Consider the following 27,739-nt stretch of genomic DNA (forward strand, 5'->3'; position numbering starts at 1 on the left):
TGGGAGTGACAATATGGTTGCAGCAGGAGGCAGAGACATTTTCTATTCTAAGCATCTGGACAGGGGAAAGCAGATGGCAGACCACAGACCCAGAGGAATTCACCTTTCTCTGAGAATCATGCCATCAGCAGTTGCCACAGGTGACGACGGAAATGTCATCCGTGGCATTTCCTCTCTCTGTCTTCTTTTGTGACTGTGCAATGAAGGAGTATCGTGCACGGTGGAAGTCTGGTATTTTTCCACTCTGCAAACTGTTTCATACAGAGAAATTCAACCAATCCAGTCAGTGCAAGATGGTTCATACATTTTCATTATTTTGATAGAAAAACATCTTTAAACAGCACAAGAATTTCCACTGTGGTTCGATTATGAAATTTACTCCTATATCCACACTCTGATGTGGTTTCAGGGCAAGTGAGCTCTCTAGTATGTACAGGTAACTGTCCAAAAAGTCATTTGTGTGAAGACCTTCAGTATGGGTAATAAGCCTGGAAATGAGAAGAAACACTGTTATCAGCTGGTAGATTTTAAATGAGTAGCTTAACTTTTTACACAGTTTCCTCCCAAGAATTAGATGGGATACTGGATGTGTCCATTAAAGCTGCCCTTACCTTAGCTTAAGAGAATAAGAGCAGATGATATCCACATTATTTTCTAACATAAATAAAAATATTTCTTAAATATCAAATGAACATTTGAAAGTACTGTGCAAAACATGTTTTTGCACATTTCCTAAAGGAATCGTATTCTTATACCAGCGCACTCACAGCGGCTCTTCTATTTTCCACATGAAGTCTGACTCACTGTGTCTGAAAAAGCTTCCATCACAGACCACAGCAGAGAGTAACAAGAAGTTCATGGCACAAGATGAGTGGATTGAGCTGAATTCATTTTAATCTCAGATCACAGCACTTCACTTATAACAGATGAAAACTCATTAGCCTGACAGAGATCAATCTTGAACACAGCCTGTCCCTAAACCTCAGACTTCTTGGAGATAATAACAGCCCACTTTTACAGCAGAATAAAATCTGAAATAATGTACTTATGATACACATATTTTATAAACGAAGAGCAAAAAGCATCGGGCACGTCTGGAAACCCAATAGACCTCGGTTGGCCAAGCTGACTGCACATGAACAGACATGTCCGGATGCAATAAAACTAGTAAAGCATGGGAACGGACAATCCCTCTTCGCATGGCCATTAGAGCTAAGAATACCCTATTAGCTTTTATTTTGTATTTTTCAAAGGAAAGCACATTTAATGATCTGTGAAACGGGCTTCTGGAAGAGAAAGCCATGGGACATGTTTGCAGTTTGGAGACTGAAATTTTGAGATGCTCTTTGATGTTCTGTTTTTTTAAACTTCATGATCCTCTGCAGTGGCCACTTCATCTGCGCTCTGCTGCTAGCTTTCATCTACTTTATACAGCATAAGCTACTACAATTAGAGTCCCTGTAAAACGAGCAAAATACATGTCACTTTATAACAAAAGGTGCCATTAATGTTATATAAAGCATGACTATAAGTATATCATGATACACTCTCTCAGACAGAACAGAAAACCGATTATAACTTACTCTACTTAACAACAAGGAGCTACCTAACCCATAGCAGTCACTGTTAATCAAAGACAAACATTTAGAGAACCCCGTCATACATACGTATGATCCAAAAATAAGGTAACCGAGGAATAAAAAGGGCTTGATTGAAATCAGTGACAAGGCACAAACAAGTACACAATACAAAATATTGATACAACTACAAGCCACGCGCTCATTCTTAACCTCGCAATTAACCATTTTTATGACATTCACTTGCTTTCCTATTCTACAGCTTTTGATCCCATCACTTGGTCTTCAAGAACAGATGAGGTTTGCGCACTGGTCAGTGATCTGTTCGTCTTTAGGACTTCCTGTCCCACGAGTACGCAGGATGGTGTAAGCTTTGAATGAATGGATGACAGCTGAGCCAGTTAATATGCTGATGAAGATCGTGTGATATATTCAAAAGCTCTAGATAAAGATAAAGGTAGAGGACCTCGTGTGCAGATTGACTGTTAATATCTTAGTAGAATAAGCTCACATTGTATGTTTGTTTTATTCTGAATGAAGGACGCACTGGCTGTTAAAAAATTGAGTTTTGGGTTTGTTACAATTTTTATCTCTTGGTTGTTTCGTCCATGCAGCATATTTCAGGCCATGCTGGATTGTCACACAATAAGGGCGTTTTTTTTCCCCAAGGCACAGCAAAAGACATGAGTAAGAAATTAACATTCAGTCACATGAGAAAATCTTTGACCCGCTGTAAAGAGGATTTAAAAGAAAAACAAAAAGAACAAAAAAACCAACAGATTGACACAAAAAACATGAAGTTTAGCACATATGAAATGCATACCTCATTTAGACGATATATAATTAACATGCAGTGACGTGTTACATAGCATATGTCAACTGAAAACAGCATGATAGTGCTTTATTTTACTGTTTGTCTTTGCAACATAACAAAACCTAATTTCAGCAATGACCTATTTGACCAACATCAAAAAAACTGGAAAATTTTATAAAAGCTTTTGAGTTTAGCAAACTTAGCAAAACCGAAAAACTTCTTCTGGAGATTTCCATGTTGTTCTCCTGCAGTGGCACAAAACAGACTCCATGGCATATTTGGAAAATGATGTAATTTTAGGATGCGCTTCTATTATACTCCATTTCTTCACAACTTAAAGGAACAGCTTCACATTTTACAAAACACTTTCTTGCCTGCACTTTGATGTATATATTAGTACCATAGCAAGTTAGCTTAGCTTAGCAGCAACACACCATAAAGCAAAGTCTCTGCTACTTTTAAACCAGTCTCTGGTTTAAAACCAGAAACTAGCTGTTTCCCCTCCTTTCAGGTCTGTATGCTAAGCCAAAGATATTGTAATTTTGTTATGGGCTAAACGAACAGACTGCTAGCTATGCACAATGCTATACGGTCATGGTGAAAACCTTAAATGATCTACAACACATGGCATATTACACTCAGTCGTTACTGATTAACATAAGCAATGCCAAAATGCAGAAGCAGTGTAAGAAAGTACACCCTTACTGCTTCCTTAGGAATTAAAAGAGAAAGTAGCAGTCAGGTCTTGCTAATCAATGCACTTGATTAACTGATCGTCAGTAAGTCTGACCAACTCGGTAAAAGCAGAGATTTTGACAGTTTGCTGGTCTGGAGCATTCAGATGTGTGCTAATGCAATGCCAAGGAGGAAAGGCATCAGCAATGACTTTCGAGAAAGAACTATTGCTGCCCGTCAATCTGGGAAACGTTAGAAGTTTTTCCAAGCAATTTAAAGTCCATTATTCTACAGTGAGAAGTGAAAAACATTTAAGACAGTTGCCAATCTTCCCAGAAATGGACATCACAGCAAATTCAACCAAAGGTCAGACCATTCAATCAGAGAAACTGAAAAAAAAACCGCAAGAGCTACATCTCAGAGTGACCAAGTAGTGTTTGGGAAGTGTTGCCAGGGGAAAGTCTCTTGTTTCTAACAAGAACATGGCAGCACAGCTTAGATTTGCCACATTGCTTCTGAACAAACTGTGAGACCCCTGGATCGATGTCCTTTGAACAGATGAGACTAAAGTGGAGATGTCTGGCCTCAATCCACAGTGAAAACCAACCACCTCAACTAATTGTAATGGAGGGATGAGGATTTGGGTTTGCTTTGCAGCTAAAGGGATCTGGGTATGTTAGAGTCACATATGAGGCCATCTGGTCGACAGCTAAAGCTTGACCAAAAATGATTTGCATAATAGGCCAATGATCCAATACAAAGCAACAAATCTACAACAGAATGGCTGAAAACGAAAGCAATCAGTGTTGGCCCAGTCAAAGACCAGACCTCAACCTGAATGAAATGGTGTGCATAAATGAATACCTCAATAAACTGAAACAACTCTGTAAAGAAGAGTGAGCTATTATTTCTCCAGAATAATATGAGAGACTGATGCCATCGCACAGAAAAGAATGACTGGGCTCCTACAAGCTACTGAATCATGACATGGATTTAGTTTTCCAGAGGACTGCTTCTGCATTTTTGGCTTAGATTTTTTTTAAATAAATAATGACTTGCTGTAATATGTCATGTGTTGTTCATCCTCGGTTGTATTTATCCAATTTTGTTACCTTATAAAGACACAACTTTTTTATTATGTCCTGATAAATAAAACCTCAGAACTGAAAGACATTTAGTTTGTTTTTGCCATGACTCTGTACTTAACCAGTGTATACAAATGTCTCCCTGGGGCCAAGAGATCTAAATTTCAGAAGGTAAACTACAGGTTTTGTAAAGAAAACCAAGTGCCTGCCTATTTTCTGTGTAGACTAATCCAGACGCTACTCTACAGTGCAGCTACTGCACATGCATTCTTTAGGTGGACTTGAAAAAAAGTATTATAGAAATAACTACTTACCAGGGTGCCCGTGTGTCTACAAGTGAAGACAAGATTCTTGGCATCAACACCCCACAAAGTTACTGGTTCTGCCTGTAGGCTAGCCCTTTCTCCATGTTTCGAGTCCCCAAGTTTCAGTAACGTTACACAAAGACGTAACAATGCTAACAGTAAAGTGAGTTTGACGTTTAAAAGTACTTTCCAAACTATACCCTATATAATGCCCTCAGAGTATCTCGCTACGCCTACCAGAAAATTAGTGCACAATCAGTGGTCATTAGTTCCAACCTGTGCTAAGCTAAGCTAACAGGCTACATGCTTTATTTTCTTACCAAACTGTGAGCAAGAAAATAGATAGCAGATTTCCAAAAAGCTCAAGCTATTCCACTTTGACCATATGTACAGTCGAAACATAATTAGGTAAGGTTTTGATTAAGATGAGACATCTCTGCAAATCATTGTACATCCTCGATTCCTCCCGCCCCCAACCCAAAGCACAATATCAATGACACCAAAAATACTGTAGCAAAAATATCAACCTTATATTGATAATAGTTACAAGCTTCAGGTTGAGTCAAGCTGTTTGCGCCTCCGTTTAGAGCGTACATATATTACGGTACATCTCTGAGTTACATTTGGCCCTCCGTCCGTCTGTCTGCTGTCTCACTGCAGATGGCTTCACAACTAGCTGCCCTCACCCTCAGCCTTGCCGAGCTCTGCTACAGAGGAACCAGATATCACCTATGCCCAAACCCCTCTGTCAGTCTGTCGGGGCAAGCCTGTTCACACCACCCACTCTGATGGGAACTTTCGCCTCCACTCATTTCCAAGCGACACAGCATGGATAGAGTATCTCTGACTGAAACCATAATGCATTTCTATTACAGTCTGCATCACTTGTAACCTTTTTAATTTGCAAATTAAGCCATAGAAGAAGACAGAGTCCGTATCAGCATCTGATCATTTAGCTAAAAGAATCTGTACATTTAGCTTGGTGTTATGTTCTGTTGAGCTGTGTCTGATGGGTTCGGCAGATTGTTTAGGCAAATGGCTTTCTTCTGCAACTGTGATGTTTAAGAGCATTTAGCTCCTGTATTCTCAGGCTCCGTTACTCTTCAGGCTCTTCAGCCTTACTAGCAAGCACAGTCTAGTCTCAGAGTCCGAGGCAGCAGCGTAGTTGGAGTCTGAGGTCAGTGGTGAAAACGCAGCATTGCGGCATTTAGTAATCTGTGTTCTTCAGCTGAAGGACACGTAGAAGTCAGTTTTGGGTGGAGATTTGGTGTTACTGGTAGCCCATGGAGCTGTCCATGAGCGTGGTGGAGCAATAGAGGTCTGGTGGGTCTTGGAGCTCAGTCTCATGGGTCTGGGTGTGTTCCCCCTCTCCTTCTTCTTCCTCCGCTGGCCCACGGTTTGAACTCTGAGAGCTGGCCATGGCGCCATAGCTGTGGTGGGCTGGGGAGGGCATCGGAGTCAAAGCCAGCTCTGGCTCCAGCAACACAGATGCCACAAAAAGCTGAGGGAAGCAGATCAATGCACATTTTGGAATTGTGTCATCCAGTAAATCACTTTATTCACAGGCAGTGTGTGCCTGGTTTAAAATGGAGATAAACAAGAGACCTTTCACATGCTATAACTTGCTTTGACCACTTATCTATCCCACATGGAGATGGTTCATCAAAAAGCTCTTTCAACTTCTTTCTCCTGTGAATTAACAGTTCAAACATCCTGAGCTTGTTACTATTCCCATGTCATGGATATTATATTGGTTGAGTTTTTGTTATGTCCCAATTAAGAGAAAAAGAGAAAAACTATGTTGTTATAAAGTCAAGATGGAACTTTTTAGTGATATATTTGATTTTATTTGGAATAACCCCAGTGCTTGTCTTCTGAGGTTGATTCTTTCACAACCTTAAGAGCATAAGAGCATATACTTCCTGCCATAAAAGACATCTACAGGAAGCGGTGTCTGAAAAGGGCTGGGAAAATCATCAAAGACCCCAGTCACCCATCACATGGACTCTTCACCCTCCTGCCCTCTGGGAGGCGCCACAGGAGCCTCCGGACTAAGACCACCAGGTACCGGAACAGCTTCTTCCCCACAGCTGTCAGACTCCTGAACTCTGCCTCCTGACATCTGACCCACGTTAAACTCATGGACTGAACATACACACACCCACAATGGACAACTGTACCCTCAAACACACAATAATAACATGGACTGAACCACCACTCACAACCACCAGCACTTTATATACCTCTGTAGAAACTATCTACACCCTCACTTATCTTAACTGCACTACTGTATAGCTCTGTGTAAATAATCATTCTGTACATTCAATAATCTTTAATCCTACAACTGTTTACAACTTGCATAGTTCCCATTTCTGTATAGCTGTATATCTCAGATTCTGTAAAGTTATTTATTTCATATTCTGTATAGTTTTTCATATTTATATCCTGTTCATAGCCTGTACATAGCTTGTACTCACTACAGCCTGTACATACTTATAGTTATAGAATATTCACAACATACTTCATACCGTGTACATTATAACATACCATAATAGACCCATTTCTGTAATATACTCACATATCTATATTATTGCTAATATATATTGTAATATATCTATATCACTAAAGCACTTCTGGATGGATGCAAACTGCATTTCGTTGCCCTGTACCTGTGCATGTGCAATGACAATAAAGTTGAATTCTATTCTATTCTATTCTATTCTATATGGCTCTCAGATCTCATGGAAAACTAAACAATTAAATCTCATTCAGTGGAAATCTCATCCAGCACACAATCCACTGATATATTAACTTAAATAACGTAAGCCTTCTCTGTCACATTTAGGCCTCTCTCCAATAATATGCTTTGGTTGTGTATTGGCCAACAGAGAAAGAAATGGTACTGTACACTGGAGGCGGTGGTGGATGTTACGGTACTCCTGTCTGCATCAGTGAGCGTCCCGTCTGGCTGATCAGACATCTGAAACAAAAGAGACAATGCATGGGAAAAATATTAGTTCAAATTCAGTATAAGTCATCTTCAGCTGATTTTGTCTCTGTGACACTTGGTGGCGCTGACCTGGTAGCTTGTTGACTTGTCTGGTTGCTTCCTAAGGCACAAGCGGAGGAGGTAACAGACAATGCAGAAGATGTGGGACACTAAAGTGAAGAGGGTGATCGGATGCATTGGACCTGTGACAGTGAAGGGGAAAAACATGAAAAATTACAATATTACAGCATCCTGACAATCCACCGATCTTTATGAATTTTTATGGCAGGGATATTTACCTAATCGGAGCACGGAGAAGAAGAGCAACCAGAACATGCAGAGAATGGGAGCTACAATGACCTGGCTAATGGCTGCTCTGTGGATTCGCTGGTTGAGTTTGGTGGGAACATAAGCATAGTAGATGTTGTATCGATCGACCATGTGCTTCAGGATCGCGTAGAGCAGACCTGGAAGAAAAAAGTTAAACAAAAATGCACTGATGATGATGTCTGCAACATGAAAGAGAGACAAAGTTATCTGATCGATGTCAACATCACACACAGGGTTTGATCAATCTAATGAGGATTGTGATGTACAAAAAGCAGAGTGTTTGTTTCCTGAGTCCAAAATGGGACTTGATGGGATTAAATAGCTGAAGGCTCGGGCTCCCATTCTACTTTTGGAAACTCTAAGAAAAACAAATAAACCTGCAGTAAGTGATTTGTTGTATTTTATGATACTAAAAGGTCTGACAGATGTAATGGGATGTGAGCACTCAAGACTTTGTATGTCAGGACTAGGATTTTAAATTAAATTATGGATTTAAGAGAGGAAATTAAAAGATACTAATACGGGATAAATATGACCTCAAACTCATTTACATCATAAAACTTTGAACTCAGACCAGACCAGTGACAGATATTTAACTAAGCATCTAATCCCTGGGATATCCTTTAATAGAAGAAAAGAAATGCAACTTCAACAGTGTGTCTTGTTTTTTTCTACGTGTTAAATGTACAAATTTACAGGAAAAGAAAATTTTTGTTAATTCACAGAAAATTATTCTTATTTATTTTATAGTTTTAAAGTTAGAAGATAGAAATTTATGCATTCATTCAAATTTTTCCAAAGCCTTTTGGTGAGTCAGATTTTTGTTTTTGCCAAACAGGTTCTTGCCCCCGGGCCTTATTTTTTACACCCTGTTCTAGTCCCTGTTTTTGATCAATTGGAAGCTAATTTTACATTTTTTGCCTTTAAATTAAAAAAAAAAAATCTGTTGTCTTGGTCTTCTTTATCAAATGAAAACTGAAATCTAGAAGAAAGAAAAAAAGCAGGTGAAATGCAAGCAGACACAGAGTTTGGTGTATTAAAGGCGGCCTGTTTTTGACTGACGATTAGATTGCAGAAGTAAATAGAAGCTCGGTGAGCGCCGGGCAGAGACAGGAGCAGAGTGGGCGTCTGGCTCACAGCTCGCTGTGTCTGAGTGTCTGGGACTACAGCAGCAAATTCACACAGTCTGCATCGGACTGGCAGGCAGCAGAGGAGAGTGAGGTTACAGTACGAGGAGACACAGCCTTACACAAACACGACTGAGACGGGACGTGTTGGGATGCAGATGGCTGAGCAGAGAGGGTGAGAAGAAGAGGTAGATGGCTTTACAAGAGTGTAGTTGTGTGCTGCTCACCAAAGGGTGTAATGATGGGACACGTGATGCTGTAGGTCATACTGACAGCAAAGATACACATGGTCCAGGCGTACTCAAGGCCAAACTGGAACTCATAAGCTTGACTCTGCAGAGACAAAATAAACACAGCTGGCTTCTTAAAGTTTAAACCAAACAGCGTGTTAAGATGCCAAGATAAGCACCAAGGCTCTGCTTACCCGTTTGACATGAATCCGCTCAGCTTGGGATTTTGCAAAGCAGAGGCGCAGTGCGTACACCGTCAGTGCAGGGATACGTAGCAATTCCATAGCCGTGCCAATCAAACTGGATGTAATTACGTAGTTTACAAAAAATGCACCGTTGTCAGGAAGAAACACACACCTGCATTAAGACACAGACAAGAAGTGGGCTGCTGGAGATTCTTTCTGAGACTCAGTTTTAACCAAATAATTTCCAAATAACAAATAAAATAATAATAAAAAAATATACATCAGATTTCACTTTGGCTCAAAGTCATCTTCTTGTGCATCTGTGCGGTGCTTTCCTGTTTTTAGCTCGCTCTCAAGTGAAGGGACTCTGATGAAGCTGAAAGCCCCATTATCAACACTAATGTCCTACAGTTGGACAAAGGACCGCAAACTATTACTGCAGCAAAAATCAACTTTTTTACCTGCAACCCCAGTAAAAACCAGAATGCAATGATTTAAAAATCTCCTAAAGCCATAATTTATTCACAATAGAAAAAAAACATATTGAAATGTTTAAACTGGGAAAACGTCCCAATTTGAAAAAAATATTAGCTCATTTTGAATTTGATGAAAGCAACACATCTCAAAACTACTAAAAAGAAACAGCTAGAAAAATGCTTTGCAACTAATTAAGTCAATGGCAACAAGTCAGTAAAAGAAGAAGGTGTAAGAAGATTTTTTGACATACGTTGCCGCCATCAAATTCAAATGAATTCATATTTTCTGAGGTTAAACATTTTTTTATGTTCTATTGTGAGTAAAATATGAGTTTGTGAAAATTGTAAATCATTTCATTCTGTTATTATTTATTTATTTACTTCCACAGAGTGATCTAAAAAATAGCACCTGAGCAGATAGCAGTGTGTAGCTGCACAAGAAGATAATCGTGGAGTGGAAATAATGTGTTTGATTGCACTTCTCATTACATTTTTTGATCTTACTGAAATTTTAAATCCTTCTCTTCCAGGAAGTTGACATCAAAGAGCCAGGTGAACAAGAGGTCAAGGCTAGAGCAGAAATAAAATAGAAAAAGTGCATAAACATTACAAAAAAGCCACAAAAACCCAGGAATAATTCAAAAGAAGTAGATCAAAAAGGGAAATCACTGTAGATGTACCTGGACAGACCAAGTGAAGGCAGGATGATGACCATGAAGACCAGCAAGAAAAAACACTTGTGCATCGTCACTTGATTCTCACCAGATCTGAGACATGAAATGATCCAATAAGATGAGAACATGCGATACATATTTTGCAACATATATCTAAAAAAACCACACACACACACACACACACACAAAAAAAAAAAAAAACCACAAAAAGAAAAAAACAACATAATAAATTCATGAATTAAAAGCCCAAAATGGAAAAAACAGTTGACTCTTTGTACCCATTAGCACAAACTACATTTTTCACTACAGTAAACAGTTGATTTGCATTCGGTCCTTCACACATCACGCCTGCACAACACGTTTGTGGGGGTGGTTATGTAAAGAAAGGGTGCTTATAGGTTGTTCTTATGCACACTTGTTCTTCCTCCTGCTAGTCACCGCACATAGAGGAAACGGTGCACGGTGACTACTGTTCATATCATTATCCTCGCACGGAGATCTCTATGACAACCTGCCCAGAATAACAGTGCAGGGAGAGTGGCAGAGAGAAGGAGGGAGAGAGAGGGAGAGAGTAAAAAGAGCAAGAGGGTGAAAAAGAAATAAATTAGATGGAAAAAAAAAGAGGAACGCTGATAGTTGAGAGGAAGAAAAACCGCTGCAAGTAAACGAAGCAAAATATCCACATTTCTATTTCAGATGGCTGAGGAGAGCAGTAGTTGATGACTACCCAGTACCTGGTCCAGTGGGACTCAAAGAAGGCGGAGTAGTAGACAACAAAGGGCAGGAGCACTGAAAACGCCCACAGCAGAAGGGTCGGGAAGAACTCTGTAACGACTGGGCTCTGCATTGGACAGCAAAATGGCGATTGATGAAAGTGAGGAGGTTCACAATGGAGCACAGACGTCAGTAAGTTTAAACTGCTCTGAAACTCTAACCCTCAGACTCTCCACGGGCCTTGTGACGTTGAACTTGTCCATGGTGTTGACGATGATGGCAGGAGTGGTGAAGAAGAAGAGCAGCAAGAAGAGGAGGATGTTGAGGAGGACGCAGCGGAGCCACCACCGAGATCCACACACTGACAGGTTTTCCCTATCGATGGGAAAAATGACGAGCCTCAGTTACCAATCATCCAGCAAGATGAACACAGTTAACATATTACCCTTCTCTGATGTACATGTACTTTATGTTTTGACATATGCCTGAAATAGCCGGATGAGTGGTCTCTTCTAAGAGCGGTCCAGCGTACTGGGTAGAAGAGCAAGTTTAAACCAGCTCACTTCAGCTCCCAGTCCCTGCTCGACCTCTCAGCCTGTGACTGCCACAGTTCATGCGTAGACACAAACACACTGCAGTCAGTCAGATGTGAAGCTCAAACTGTGAGCCTCCTTTGATTAATCCCCATACATATGCAGCACTCACTTGTTACATAATCTCTGCATTTGCTTTCTGAGATAAGAAACATGCACCGCAGCTAATCCAATCGTGGATGCTGATTATGCTTTAGACGGTGTTTGAGATCTGCTACTTACAGCAAACAACATACCGATAATCTTAAATGTCTTTGAAGTTGAAACTTATGAAAAAGAAGCAGGAATAGCGATGCTAATGCAGGCACCGATCGCTGAAACATCCACATTTTGTGTTATTTACATAGTGCCTTTCAAGAGATGGTGGATAACTAAAAAGCAAACACAACAGGAGAATTTAAACACTGACAGTCAGATAAAACCAGGAGGATTTAAAAATAGAAGAACTAAAACAAATGAACAAAAGCAAATTTAAACTAATGATTCTTTCAGAGTCCAGTTGATTCCAGTGGGGTCCACAGCCAAAGAAGCATCGAGTCCTTTTGCCTTGAGCCTTGTGTGGAAACAGCTATCAAGGCCTGATCCAAGGCCCTCACATTCCCACTGGTATTATGTGTCTGCAACAGGTCTTTAATATGAGTGAGTGCCTGTCCATGCAAGGCTCAAAACATCATCACAAGAACCAAATTTTGAGTCTGATCAGAAGCCAGTGTAAAGAAATCAGCATCAGCTGTCCAGTGGCCCACACACATAAGCTCAACATGTAACACACAATGAGAGAGCGAGCGAGAAACCTTATTTACTGGAAGAAAAAAAAGGTCTGGTGAGTCTGCTGGAGTACACGTTACGTTGCTGTCTGATTGCAGTTATAACACCAACAAGGAAAATGTTGTACAGACTTAATTTTAGCCATGTTTCATAGCTGGTAGTAAAGGGAGTGACTCAAAGCTTCACTAAGTACTACACAGGGTACAGATTCAGAACCAAAGTTTAACATAATACCATAAAGAGCCAAGCCTTTCATCACCTGTGGGATGGATATAACCTCTGTTTGTCACTATTCAGCTGTAGAAAAGTATTCAGCAGAACAGAAACTTTTGGAACATTCAGAAACTTAAACAAACACATCATACATATGACACTGACGGTAGACTTTAAAAGTGACTTTATATTTGGTTGATAGACACAAAGTACAATTAGCATGGGGCCCGCAACAGAAACTTGGGGAACACCACAAGACAGAAATACAGCTATACAGAGTTATTACAACCACTAAGCAACAAAGGTCTGCCTGAGAGTTATGAGAAGAACCACATCAAAGCTGTTCCACCAACTGCCCGAGCTTCTAAAACCAAAATTACGGTGATCAAAAGTATCAAAAGCAACACTGGGATCAAATAGTCTCAATAAGCAACATTTGCATGATGCATACCTCAGCTCTAAATTGGACCCTTTAGGTCCAACTTCACAAGCTAAAGCTGCGCAAACAAGCATGACTAAAACCCACAGAATGTTGATCTGAAGTCTAGTCTTGATCCACAGGTTACCAGAGATACCAAATATGTCAGGCATAATTACAGGGAAATGTGTCTAAATGATGCACAAGTCATGTAAAATTGGACATTGTGCTCAAAATGTGTTTCTGTGTGATTTCCTTTGGCTGCTCCAGCTTCCTACCACAGTCAGTAGACAAGCAGGTTAGATTAATACATTTCTCATGGTGTAGATGTGAATGGGTGTCTGCCCAGGGTGTACCCAGCGTGTGTGCTGGAATAGGTCACCATGGCGATATGAAGAGATCAGAATGACTCACACAGCTGTCAATTTGGAAAACAGACTTCAAAGACAATCAGGAGAAAATCCAAGAGTAGCTTGAGCTTTTAAAAGACATTAGGGCACAAACAAACGTGACAGTTCTCACCATATAATATCACTTGGAGCAGGTGCGTAGCTGACGTCCCATTTGTGCGACTGCACCACGGTGCTGATGCTGGACTGCTGGGGCCTGCGACGACAGTTCACGCGACCGTAGTCCTTCACAATGCTGGAAACCAAAACAAGATGTTCAAAAGGCATTGCATCACTACTCAGCAACGTTACCATGAATTATGTGGTCACTCTCTGCCGTGACTGCATCTGTATGATGAGAGAACCTATCAAACACAGACCTCAGTGTCACGCTCTTGTTTACTCACACAGCAGTCATCCGCTCATCGCGAAAGGTCACAAAGGCGATGCCCAACCTCTTCATGGTGATGCGGTTCTTCTCAGCATTAAACTCATCTGTCCGCTTCTCTTCTAATTCACTGTAGTATTGCTCTGCATCCACCTGCAGAAAAAAAAAAAGAGTTAAAGGATATGTTGCTCACTTCATCTTTCACTCTCAGATTTACACTGGCAAAAATATCACATTGCTGCTTGTGTTTACCTATTTTTGCATCGCAGTGCCATCCAGTGGTGATTCTCTTCCCATGCAGTGCAATTAAGTTGCAACTGTACACAGAAGGATATGAACAAATCTTACCTTTTCAAAGCCGCAGACGTCACAGCAGAAGATCTGAGCACACGGATGAGTCTTGATCATGATTTTTCCCTCCTTCTGGGCCTTTGTGGCAAAATACAGCCTGCCTTTCATTGCCTTGCGCCTGAAAAACGACAGTGTCCTCAGACAAGAGCCATATGATCAAAAACTGTGATGCTCCAGTCCGTAAAAGCCGCCGTACCTCTCCAAGTCCAGCCTCATTAGCTTGTGGACGTCAAAGCAGAACCGGATGTCGGTGACAGTGCAGCTTGGGTAGGCCTCACTGGTGAAAACAAGAAAAAATGTTCATTATAAGGAATTTTCTAAGTGTGGATGTGCATGAATAAAATGATAGACAGCTCTCCAATCAAACACAGGAAGATTATTTAATCTAATGAAGAAAACATGTGTACTGGAAATGTTTGGTGATGAGTCCTGGGTCAGAGATCTCCTTGGGTATGGAGGTAATCATCAGTGTCCGAGCCACCTGTAATAAATAACACAATATAAATAAATCCGTTATACTTTCTTTTAACGGCTCTAGGGAAGCCAATGCCAGGTTGTTGCCTATATAGTAGTAAACTTCTCTGATCCACAGAGATCAATCGCAGTTTCATTGTTAAGGTTTACATGTTAAGGAAGGAAAAGTTTCATTAACTTTCAGATGGACTGCCATAGGACTTTGACTTAAAACTTCTCAGGATGATCCATAAATCGATTTCTTTTAATACAAGAGTACTTATTCCTTTTTCCATTTCTTTAGTTTCTGATGAAATGTTAATAGTAATGACAAACCCATCAGTCCTAACTGCACTAATCAGAGAACGCAGGCATGCTAACATGCCAAACTAAGTGGGTGAATAGTTGGTGGTTTGCAGAATCCTTTTATAGATCTTTATAGTCTTATTCTCTGAAGACAAATGAATAATAAAAAACAATGATATCATTATTGATCACCAATGGAACGCCCTATTCTCTGCATTTAACAGATGAATGCAGCACCTAGGGAGAAGCCAGAAATCCAGAGCACGTCGGTCTTTACATTTAATTTTGTTTTAAAATATTTTTGCTGTGTTATTTTTTCTTGTATTTGATTTTTGAAACAATAAAAAAGACCTTTTGGTTAGAATCTCAATAATTTGACTTTATCTTTTGCTGGATGGACCTTGATGGTATAAAGTGTGACTGGATGATGACAGACCTTCTCATCTTCTCTGTATTCCAGCTGCAGCGAATGGTGAGCCATACACAGCAACGTGATAATGAAGTAAACCAGAGCCAAGACGCTGTGCAGCCACAGAAAGCTGTCCCTTCAAGGAACATAAACAGAGCAATTACAGATTTGCCCAGGTTTGCTCGCGGCTCTGGGATGCTTCATGAGATCTGATGTCATGCCTGCATTGCTGGACTTACTTTGCACTAACATTCGCCAGGGTTGTTCTTCCAAAGTTTTCAGGACTGTCTCCTGTAGAGATAATAAAACGTGACACAAAGCGAGACGTTTTAATTTCTGTAATGACTTAAAAGGAAGCCCCTCCCCTCTTTTGTCTGGGAGAGGCCAAGAAATGAAGCAATACTAAAATGTTTTCCATCCAGTCAAATGAAATATCAGCCATCTCAATGAAGTTCAAGTTCAAACATGCCTAACTGCGCTGTTTTAACTTGGGAACCCTTTGTTTGCCGTCACCATGGCAGCCTGCCTATGGGTGTTGGCCATTTTATTTAATGATGGTGACAACCACCAGTAATAAAAACATTACTGTGGACAGCCCCACTCCTCATAGACTTCATCCTGTAGTGGAAAGGCTTCCTCAACACTTCCTACAAAATAAGCACACAACTGCCAAAAAGGCATTTCTGTTGCTATTTAGCAGCCTGTTTAGTGTGTCGCCCCACCCCTGGCACCTACATGTGTATGTTAAGAGGAAATTAAGCACTTTCTATTTCTATAATCAGACTTGGGCAAGTGCTTGATGACTTGCCACTGGTGTGCCAGTGACTCCCTTTAGATGAAGTGCAGCCTTTGTGCATGTAATCAGTGTTTATTTTGGTTTCACTGACCTTTTGACTTGTTCCAAGTTTTGAAAGAGATCGGGTTGTTTTAAACTCAGCTGTACCATGAATTGTTAAAAGATAAAGTTTATGTGCATTTAACCGAACTTCTCTTTTTATGAAGAGTCCGGTGTGTTGTTATCGGAGGTTAAGGATATCCCTTGACTTTTCAGTGAGCTAGCTAGACCATCACTTCAAGACCAAAATACCCAGGAGGTTCCCGGAAATGTTGACCGGCAGGATTACAGCCAAAGACAGCAGGGTAACCACTGTCATGAGCAGGATGATGTGGCGCTGGAAGGACAAATATGTCACGGCATCAATGCCACATTTACTTCGGATCTCCTCATCCCTGCAACAGAACAAAGAAGATGCATTCTCAGAATCTCAGAGGTTTTCCACGCAGCGTGATAAACATGCACATTTTTCTTCATGTGGCAGTGGCTCCATACAGGCCGAACCTGGATAAAAATGACCCTCACAGCTTCTACCTCATCCTGAGTAAAAAACTGTGGCACCACTACTTTGGTGTCAGAATCTGTGGTTACCAGATCAGGGAGGTTCAGGAAACCCAGTGTCATAAAATAGAAAAAAAGGCATGAAAGAAAAGAAATGCACGTTGGTCTCATGGTAGCCCACACATCGAGAACTCACAGGGTGGGTTTGCACTTCGCCTGGGATCCCAGGGTGAGCCACTGGCAAAGGAGAGCTAAAAACAGAAGCACCCAAACTCCACCATAATACTATGGAAACCATGGATACCACCGAAATTGCTTTTTTATAGCTCTAAATCTGTTGTGTGGAGTCGAGACCCGAGCAAGTGCAAATATTCAACAGGAAACCGTGGCACCAGCGGTCGCATGAGCCTAGACTCTTTTGTTTTTTTTAAACATTTTCTTTGCTAAGTGAGATATAAGACCAGACTTTCACGTTCAATGGTGACATCAGCTTTGAAGACAACAGGCTGGCGAAGGGTTGGAAGCCAAGATGAGAGGAGGATGAAACAATTATAGGAGCAGCTGCTTTAGGTTTACTTACTTCATATGGTAAAGCGATGACAGCCATGAGCAGAAGCCCTGAAAAAAAGAATCATAAAACAGCCAGTGAACTGGTTATTGAAGACATATTACACGTTTCGGCAGTTATATATCTGGTGACTTGTACTCAACCTCCATTTGAATAGTAACACGGTCTGCAAAGTGACACAGAGATGGAGATTTAATAGGTCTGGAGCTGTAATCAGTTTACTGCAGTCTCAGCTGTGTGCAGGCACAGCACGATGACTCCAGTCTGACTCTTTGACTTACACTGCTATAAACATGCAGGGAATGACCTCAGTCTATCACTCAGGTGCCATGGAGTCAGAGACAGACCCGCTGAGTAATGATCCAAACTTTCCTCTTACAACTGTTGACTTGGTGCCATCTTGGTGGTGACGACTTGAGGACTTATTATGGAAGCTCAGGATGGAGCTTTTTTAGACATCAGTATATCACTGGGAAATTAACTGTGACACCTTGGTATAATTAGTGTAAATACACAAGAACATAATCAGGAAGACTGGCAGACTGTCTAACATCAATGTTATTGGTAATGATAGTGTTTCTTTAAAATGAGGCCCTCTCCTTCATAATTTGCAGTGTAACGATGACTGGAATCTGCCCTTTTCCTCCTCAAACACGGTGCCTCTTTGCCCTAATTACACTATTATAGTGCATAAAAATATGCTGTGGTATTTTTAACCACTAGTGGCACTGTAGAGCCATTCGGTGAGCAGACTGATGTTTTTGTTTGGATGTGTTTTGCCGCCAAATGCATGAGAATACACATGCACGCCACAAACATAAAGCTGAACATGGGTCACTGATCAAGAGAGAGACACGTGGAAAGGGTCAGCTGCAGCTTTTCAGTGCAGTTGTGAACTGGAACTAAGTGCATTTAGTCAAGCAGCTTTCTGTGCTTAAGTACAAATTTTAGCCTCTTTTGATTCTTCTCTGCTATATGTCACTTCAATGACTTTTTTCCTGCTACAGTTATCTGACTCTTTTAGTTACTAGATACTTTTTAAATCATGATTTTTGCACGCAAACACATAAAAAGCTTAAAATGTTAATGTTTTGTTATGAATTCAGCTGCTCAACAATTTATACAAGCACATATGAACTCATTCATCTGTTAGCCAGTAAGTCAAGTGAATCAATTACCAAAACATTTGCAATAATTGTTTAGCGTGCCTAATGACATCTCGCAAAAATAAAATAATTGGCAGATTAATCCACAGTGAAAACATTCATTCGGTGCAGCTGGATACGAAACATTCGAAATGAGCACCAGTTGATTTGCTGCTAATAATAAACGCCTACTTATACATTAATGCATGAGTGACAATATTCAGATGATATAGTATCTAATTCTACGACAGTCACACAGCACATTCATTCATGTTAAGCATCCAGATCTTTGTTGATAATACTTAAATGCTTTTTGCATTAGTGGGGTTTCTGATGCAGAGTACTCCGATACTATTGTATTGATTGTATTGATTATCCCATTATGAGCCCCCTTCCTGGTTTCCAGTGCTTTGCAGAAAAAAAATTCACAGTGAAAAATTAAGTACACCATCTGATTTAGTAGCTTTAGTTCAACAACATGACTTCATCAGTATTTCACATCATCCTGTATGGACTTTTGCCCTCTTTTTTTCTTACAATGTTGCTTCAGTTGATTGACGTTTGTGGGCATTCTTTTATTTGCAGCTCTCTGAAGATCCCACCACAGGATTTCAGTCGGGTTGAGGTCTCGAGTTCGAGTGGACGACTTTCACTCTTTTCTTTTTCACTCATTCTTTTGCAGATTTGCTGCTGTGCTTGGGATCATTGTCTTGTCACGTGTTTTGTCACAATTTGGGCCAAGCTATAGCTGTCAAACAGACGTCCTGACATTTGACTCTAGTACTCTGGTATACAGAGAAGTTCATGGTTGAGTCAATAACAGCGAGGTGCCCAGGTCCTGAGGTTGCAAAACAAACCCAAATCATCACCCCTCCACCACCATGTTTGACAGCTGGTAAGAGGCATTTGTATTTTTCTCTAAATGTGGCACCGTGCATTATTTCCAAACATCTCCATTTTGGCCTCATTTGTTCAAAGGACATTGTTCCAAAAGTCTTGCGGTTTCATCGGATGCAATTTTGCAAACCTAACCCAGGCTGTTTACGTTCTTTTTACAGAAGAGGGGCTTTCTCCTGGCAAACCGTCTGAACGAGACAGACTTGCTCAGCTTTGTGTCTAATTGTACTGTCATGTACTCTGCTGTACTCTGACCTTGGGTTTAATTTGTTGGGATGTCCACTCCTGAGAAGTTAGCTCACATCTTCCTTTTTCCCCACCACATGACTGCATGTATTTTGACCTAGATTGTCCAGAGAAAAAATTCCATGGCAAAGCTTCTTCGTGGTCAGAACAGAAGATTAAGGGGAGCTTCTTTCAACAAAGATGAGGCACTGCTCTTTTCTGGGCCGGTAATCCAGTTTACTAGCTCAGAGTCAGCAAAAACTGCTTATTTAAAAGCATGAAATAACCAAAGAACTGACCAACGTTTGGCAAGTGTGTTTTACACATTCACCAGCTTTAATTTATCACATGTGACTGCTGACTGCTAACTCTCCAAACCCCTAATAAGCACATAAAATATTTTACTGCTAGTTTTTCCACTATGTTCAACAGCTCATCTCTTATTTGGTACATGAGTATGCGGTGTGTTCGTCATAACTTCTGCCAGAAACTGAAAACAACTGTCTGCTGTGGCTTTAAACTAGTCTGATGATGTGAAATAAAAACACACCTGAAATGCAGAAGCAGAAGAAGAAGAAGCAGGAGCAGAAGAACAACAAGAATGTTGCAACACGGGAAATAAATTATGAGGTATCCTTTGAAAAATGTAAGATAAGGTTTGAGCATACCATGTCCTTGGTCTCAGAGTCAGAGGGACTGGATTCTGAAGGCGACTTCTCTTTCTCACTTGGTTCTCCATAAAACAGGGATGTGAGACTGCATAAGGAAGAATACACACAAAGAAACAGAATCCTGGTGATCATAGCCGGACATGGCTTTATTAATACACCAAGATGTACCGTAATTGCTGCAGTCCCTGTACCCATCTGGGATCAATCTGTGCATACACAGAAGACATTAAAATAATATAACATGTGGTCCAGTTCACATGGTGAAACAAGTGCAGCAGTTGAATTTGTGGATTGTCTCTGTGGGCTATAACACTGACAGTTCAACAGGATGTCAAATTAAGCAGGGTAATTGAATTACAATGAGAGACGACCGCTTGGCAAAGAGAACAGATGCTGCTTGCCCTCAAGTGCTACGAGGGCATCGTCGGTCAGGCAGGACTAATCGAGCCCACATTCCCCTGAAGAGGAGATTCGGAGCGAGCACAAAGAAAACTGCTGCAGAGTGTTGCATGAACCTGGATGGAAAACATTAACAGTGTTAAGTGAGCTGGTTATTCTAAATTGACCATAGGTGTGGATATAAGATAGATAACATGCTTAAATGTCCAATTCAGTGTTTACATTCAATAGAGAATTAAGCGAAGAATAAATTCTGACCATCCCATGAAATTTTACTTTCACTGTTAATATAAAACAAATACAGTAAAGTATTATCAGTGTTTCAAGTATAGCAAGGCAGTTTGCCACCACTTACATGCAGCAGAGGGAGCTAGAGCATCAATTCTCTCTCTCCACTGAGGCTTCTTACTACATGTTAAAAGTTGCCATAGCTGTCAGAGTTTAACTGATATTGTTGAGTGAGAGATTTACCTGTCATTCTCCATCAGCAGAGCCAGGCGGCCGTAGTCCCAAGCAGCTTTCCTCAGACATGAGAAGATCAGCAGTAAAAACTACAAACACAGAAAAACAATTTTACACAGTCTCTGTCCTCATTATACTCTAGATAAAATATCTCCTTGATTCTGTCTAAAATCACTCGAAAAAGCAGTCTACAACAACAGATTCAAAATGCCACAGCATTAATGAAGCATTTTTTGTCTGTATGCTATGTGGTCCAGAAATAGATCAGCGAGCACACACGGACATATGCTGTTCAGTGAGGAAAAAAATGAGCGCGGTCAAGCTGAATACCTCCCATTTTCCACAAATGGAGAGCAAACTGAGCACAACAATGAGGTCCAAAATAAAACCCTATTCAATCCTGTACAATAGTGGATTTGTGCTGAGCTTCCCTGATGAAATATCATTGAGCATAACTGGACCGTGATGGATGAAGGTTGACAAACGCAGTAAAAGTGGTGATTAGAGCAGGGCGATATGGCCAAAAATATTTATCACGATATATATTTGAAAATTTGCGATAACGATATAACTGACGATATAATTGATGCGAGACAAAATACAACTCCACAACATTACTAGCGCAAAAAGACAACCTATCATTTATTTTCACTTAAAAATTAAACAAGAAGCTGGTTTTTATGTACATTAAAGCTTTATAAAATGTAACAGTGCAAATGCAAATTCCTTGCTGAAAGTTTAACCAAAAGGCATTTCCAGTAGAAATGGGCTGACATATCCTGAGCATAACCATGTATAATATCCACTGAAGTTAAAAAGAGGTGCTTTGCAACATTAAACTGCAGTGTGCAGTACGTATTTTTCGGACCATAAGGTGCACGGGATTATAAGGCACATTAAGCGAAACAAAGCAGTCAGATAAATCAAACTTTATTAAACTCATTCTTCTTGCTTCCTCCACTTCTGTACCATTAATTCATTAATGTTGAATTCTCTGGCAGCTGCTCTATTCCCATGTTGTTGCAGTATATTAATGACTAACCTCGTATTGTGGATGGATTATCTCAGTTGTTCTCCTGACTGAAGTTTGGTCCGTTTACAGCATCCTGCCATGCGATTGCATTTGTCTCTAACCATGAAGAACCTTCACGTTAACTTTTATAAGTGGAAAAGTGTTAGTGTTCGTCCTCCAGCTTCACTGTTTATGTTATGCTAACATAGCTGTGTTGCTAGCGATCACGTAGCACATCATTATATACCAGCTAGCCCAACTTCAGTAACCCTACAAACGTCACTGCTGTTTAGTTTCCTGTCTTCATTTATGTTGGAAGTGATAGCAGAGCTGTACGTTTGATTTTTTTCAGAAATCTCTCAGTCAGAACATGCTATATCATGTTTAGGTAACTAGCGAAACTAGCGAGCTAACTTCCGCTAGCTTCCTGCTAGCTTCTAACTCCGTTAAATGTAATAACTTTTGTTTTCATGGATGCCTGGAAGTTAAACTTTATAGTTACACCTGGTAAAGCAGCAATGCTGATCGGTTTATTAAAGATGAAAGAATTTAGACAGTTTTTAACTCTAAGTGATGCTGCAGTGTTCGTTTGACCTGAAAAATACGGAGTTTAGGACCCAGATTACTCCCAGATTTAAGAGCATCTTAGTCCGACAAATACGACAATAACAACGGCCGCTTGCATGTTCTGCAAAAAAATGTGCTTTGTCGTGTATCTGACGGACAAACACCAAACCAGTTCCACATCACTGAAGTTGCACCATTTTTACAAACCAATTCTGGTTCATCTGTTTCACTCAACAATCGGCCATGTGCGTATGAAAACAAAGGCACTGCGCATGCGCGTTTTGCTCATATTCTATCGCGATATTTCATTTTCCTATCGTTGCCTAACATTATACCGGTATTACCGTGAACGGTATAATATGGCCCAGCCCTAGTGGTGATGACTGTTTGATTTTAATTGCAGCAATTAAATTATTACCTCATTTGAACTGAAAAGACATTAGGTTTAGTGGATAAGGGGTGACAGCTGTGCTAATAGGAAGAAAGCGCCCATGAATGTCGAATGATTCACTCTAAAGCCATGCAATGACAATCAAGAGGACTTGACTGGGGCTTGTAGATGAATAAACAGCCTGTGTTTACATTAGCAGTCAGGGCACAATAAGAATCTCTCCATTATCTCGTTTTGGCCCAGCTCTTCCCAGTTGTTTCGGTTTATTCTGTCTTTATGCGTGGGCACGCTCTCCTCAAGTCCCACTGATGATTTATTCTGTATGATGATGGAATTGATGCAGAGGCGTGCTCCCGTCACCTGGGGGGGAAGCACGCTTTGACTCATGCTCGTCATTAAGAGACAGCACTCAACCTTCGCTGTTGGCTTGACAACCAGGCATTGATAAAAATGAGCCAATTAAAACATGGAGGTGGCAGATGGAGAAGTCCTATCAGCGCAGAGATCAAGCCTGACGAGGCCTGACAGTGGAACTGAGTTAGCTGACAGCTGAAAATGGAAGCCTATTATTATCTGGAACACGGGAGGAAAAGAAATGCATCTGTGTTTGTAAACAGCGCGCACGCTGTATTATTCTTTGCAAAAAAGGACGTTAAAATGTGCAGATTTAACTTGACGTCTATGACATGTACATAATGTGTTTGTATTTCTCTCTGTTCTTGTACATAATTATGCAAAACCCAGACAATGAGGAGACAAACAGAAAGCATTGAGCTTTTGTTTTGTTTTTTGCAAGGCGCTGGTTTAGTTTGGGTTTATTTTTCCAGCCTTTTCCTGAAGAGAACTACAAATTAAAAATCCTTTAAGCCATTATCACTGACATTCACGCCTACACCACATTTTGACTGTCCTAATAAATAACTTGAATGGTGATTCTGCATGTATATCCCGGGAACAACATCGGAGATCTCTATTCAGAAGAGCGCAGTCCTGGGAACAGCTAAGACACTGCGCAGGACCCTGAAGCTCCCAGGCCTCTGGTAGAGGACCCGAGCTTGAAGGATAAACCGCCCGCAGGGGCGTGCTGGGTGTGTGTGTGTGTGTGTGTGTGTATATATATATATATATATATATATATATATATATATATATATATATATATATATATATATATATATATATATATATATATATATATATATATATATATATATATATATATATGAAGAAATCCATGCATCTAAGAACACAGGAACCCCTCACAGAAAAGTCTCTGTCCTTGGGCGTCAATTACTGCTGTTCTGTAAGATGCTGCTGGTGCCGCAGATATGCGCACAGGATGACCTTTTGGTTCAGGCCCCTCACGCACGCACTGTAGCAATATTAGACACACAGAAAAGGTTTTCCTTTGTTTTTTTTTTAAAGTTCTATTTTTGGCATTTAGCCTTTAGTTGATAGGACAGCGCAGTTTGCCCCAGCCTTTGGTTTATTTCAGACAAGTGGGCTGTAGTGCAAATTCAATTTTTAAAGAGTAACAAAGTCTACAGAAGGAGGTTGGAGTGGTGGTAACAAAACAAGTCACGACTCTTTGACGTTACATGCAATTGTAAGAGTTTTGGTTTGAAATTTGCATAATCAATGGGATGTCATGCAATTAGTAAAAAACATGAAGCTTTCTGTGTGTTTCTAGCTTTTCCAGGACACATGAATCAGTGTTTGATATCCTCCTGATGCTCCTTGTTTGTTGAATGATCATGCGGAACAAGTGGGAGTCAAGCTTTGGATCACAAGTTTGTCACCAGGGAGACTGGTTTATATCCTGTTTAAGAGCTTTTTAAAAAGAAAAAACAAAACTAATGGAGTTGGGTCCCTGATGTGTGACCCAGGATTTTGAGTTTTGGTAGTTTCCTTGTGATTTTTATTATTTGTATTCTGTTATTTTCTTATTGTTAATGGTTCCCTATTTGTGTCTCTAGGCTAGTTATAGATGACTTTTGGTTCACTGGTTCCCTGTCTGTTCCCTTTCTGTTCCCTTAGTTTCTTCTCTGGGTTTTGTCCTGTTGTGTCTCCTTTGTGAAGTCAGTCGTGTCTCTGTGTTTGTTTACCTTTTTGTCTGTGTCAATTTTGTGTTGAGAGACTGTCTCGGTGTTAGTTAGATTTCCTGTTTTATTGTGAAAGTTTCTCCTCTCATGCGTGTTATATGTTGAGTGTTACTTCCCTTGTTTTGTTATTACTTATTTGCTTTTGAAATTCCCACCTGTTTTTTCTGCCCTCATTAGTTATTGTCTCCCTTTGTCCTTTGTCAAGTTTTCCTTGTGGCCGTGTCTTTCCTAGTATCATGTTCTCCTTGAAGATTATCTGTTTTTGGATTTTTTACTCCTGTCCTGCATTTCTTTTGTATCTTTGTAGGAGTTCAACATTGAAGCTGCCTTTTGAGTTAACCTTTTATCTTTGGAGTCCTGCGTTTGGGTCAACCTCCGTACACGGTGGATAGGTTTGAAAAGCTATGGTAGGTTGAGTAAAGGTAGTGGTGTTATCCTGGTCCTGCAGCAATTGAAGGTTTTTATTTTTTCAGTGCTTTTACTTCCATTTGGATTATAGATTGTGCATGCACAGATCACAATAATTATGCAAAAGACTCCATATGCAAAGTGTTATACAGGATATAGTAATTCCCACAACTTGCTACTGACCTTGTCAGAGTTGTAAGATTAGGTAGTTTAGTGCAGATGTTACGGATTTTGGCTCTAAATATACAAAAGGGGAAGGTGACACAAATATTATAAACTGGAAGATGTTTATGTGCTTTTACCAAAGCTGAAGGATTTATAATTTGGGAAAGAATAACTTTCAAGAATCTCATTTTTATTTTCATACAAAACTCCACTGTTTCAGTTTCTCGAATATAAAGATATTCTGTTTTTTTCACGCTCAGAGAAAAAGTCTCTGAACAATATTAGCTGTGAGACAAATCACTGTTTACTTTCTGCTGGACAAAAAGGGAATAGTGAGTAGATTAATCAATATAGGAATAGATAATATCAACATAGGACTTGAAATAAGTTTATCTCTCAATTTGCCATGATGCTACAGAGTTACAGTATTGTGCAAAAACCTTGGGATTTCCTAATGTCTTTATACTTTGCATGAAAATTGGAAATAGGTGTATTTACAGAAACTTGCGCAAACATATGTGGAAATAAAGTATATTTTTGTTTCATTCTCTGTCAAAATGATCTCACACTGTTCAGTAATGTTGATGCCCAGGCTGTGGGGAGGCTAATCCATGACTGACAGTTTTCCATTGTGTGTTCTTGTATCCAAGTATGGCCCCTGGCAGTGTGTTTGGGATCAGTGTCATGCTGAAAAAAGAAGGTGTTGCCGTATTGTCTGACAATACTTTTCTATGTTCATAAATCCGTCCCTATCACCACCGGCTAAAATAGACCCTCAATCCATGACCGAGCCTCCTCTACATTTTATAGGTGGCTGTAGACATTAACTCTCTTCTGAACACCACCTTAACCTCCTAGGACCTGGTGTCCACATATGTGGACATCACATTTTGGGTTGTCTAGAAGAAAATACTACATTTTGCTCTACAAGGGCCTGATATCCACTTACGAGGACATATACTGCAACTGTTCTATCGAAATTTAAAGTGAATGTCCTCATGTGTGGATCTAACTTTAATCAGAAACAAAAATTAGGTAAAAGAAAATAGCAAAGACAAATTTAAAATGCATGCCATGAAAGAGTTAGGAGGTCAACTATTCACAGTGATTTGAACTAAATTGGGATTCATCAATCCAGGCCTGTTATCACTGATTTTTTTAGTCTAGTTCTTGTATAATTTGGCATATTTCAGCCTTTTCTCCCTGATTCCCTTCCACAAGAATGGCTTCTTCACAGCCACCCTTTCACTGAGACCATTTAGCAAACAGTAGATGGATCAACTCAAGGGCCAGATGCATCTCAGTGAACGCTATTCATCTGCTACCTGTTCTTTTTTCCTCCACTTGCCCAGTTTTATCAGATTTTATAAGGACACACTGGACACCACGCTGATTCATGTCAGGTTTTCCAGCTAATAACTCTTTGGGAATAACCTTGTTGATGCAAAAATAAGATTTAATGCCTGTCAAACTGTATTATCTTTGGCATTTTTCATAAATTCAGATAAAGAAATGGGAACAAATTCTGTTGTTGCCTAAAGATACCATTTAAAATTGCTTCCTTGCTAAGCTATCTGTAATATCTAGACACAACACTGGCTCATCTATTGAGTTAGGTGCCTTTTCTATGCTTTGAATGACTCATAGGTTACTGTTAAGTGGTTTAGCAAACAAAAAAAAAACATGAGTTGGAAAATGATTGGGTACAAAATGGGACTAATAATGAGTGAAAAATCAGCCAAAAAAGCCCAGAGACCTTCACAAAGCTCAGGTAACTATTACTCAGGACCAACGTAATAAAAATGACGAAAAGTCTGGCTCCTTGGAAAGAAAATGCAATGACATGAAGGGTGGCTCAAGACTTTTGCATGCTACTGTGACTTTGTTGTATGATTGCAGCGGTTCCCAAACTTTTTTTGCTG

The 27,739-nt window shown here is 40.1% G+C and overlaps 1 protein-coding gene across 7 annotated transcripts in view; it reads right to left on the minus strand.

Moving 5' to 3' along the window:
• Positions 1-876: 876 nt before the first annotated feature.
• Positions 877-27,739, minus strand: part of tmem63c (transmembrane protein 63C) — a 42,405-nt gene continuing 15,542 nt past the window's right edge. For all 7 annotated transcript variants that reach the window (XM_082516566.1, XM_082516567.1, XM_082516562.1 and 4 more), the window contains 21 exons: positions 21,182-21,261; positions 20,309-20,396; positions 17,386-17,423; positions 16,557-16,699; positions 15,709-15,760; positions 15,497-15,605; positions 14,709-14,782; positions 14,498-14,578; positions 14,299-14,419; positions 13,970-14,103; positions 13,696-13,818; positions 11,403-11,556; positions 11,202-11,308; positions 10,474-10,560; positions 10,298-10,363; positions 9,327-9,489; positions 9,130-9,235; positions 7,745-7,912; positions 7,536-7,648; positions 7,365-7,436; positions 877-5,957 (listed from right to left, as the gene is read on the minus strand). In XM_082516566.1, coding sequence (XP_082372692.1) covers positions 5,727-5,957; positions 7,365-7,436; positions 7,536-7,648; positions 7,745-7,912; positions 9,130-9,235; positions 9,327-9,489; positions 10,298-10,363; positions 10,474-10,560; positions 11,202-11,308; positions 11,403-11,556; positions 13,696-13,818; positions 13,970-14,103; positions 14,299-14,419; positions 14,498-14,578; positions 14,709-14,782; positions 15,497-15,605; positions 15,709-15,760; positions 16,557-16,699; positions 17,386-17,423; positions 20,309-20,396; positions 21,182-21,261 — 2,310 coding nt within the window. In that variant the 3' untranslated portion in view covers positions 877-5,726. The remainder of the gene's footprint in view (positions 5,958-7,364; positions 7,437-7,535; positions 7,649-7,744; positions 7,913-9,129; positions 9,236-9,326; positions 9,490-10,297; positions 10,364-10,473; positions 10,561-11,201; positions 11,309-11,402; positions 11,557-13,695; positions 13,819-13,969; positions 14,104-14,298; positions 14,420-14,497; positions 14,579-14,708; positions 14,783-15,496; positions 15,606-15,708; positions 15,761-16,556; positions 16,700-17,385; positions 17,424-20,308; positions 20,397-21,181; positions 21,262-27,739) is intronic.

This window comes from Aulonocara stuartgranti (assembly GCF_965226115.1).
Source record: "Aulonocara stuartgranti genome assembly, chromosome: 19".
Classification (NCBI taxonomy): Eukaryota; Metazoa; Chordata; class Actinopteri; order Cichliformes; family Cichlidae; genus Aulonocara; species Aulonocara stuartgranti.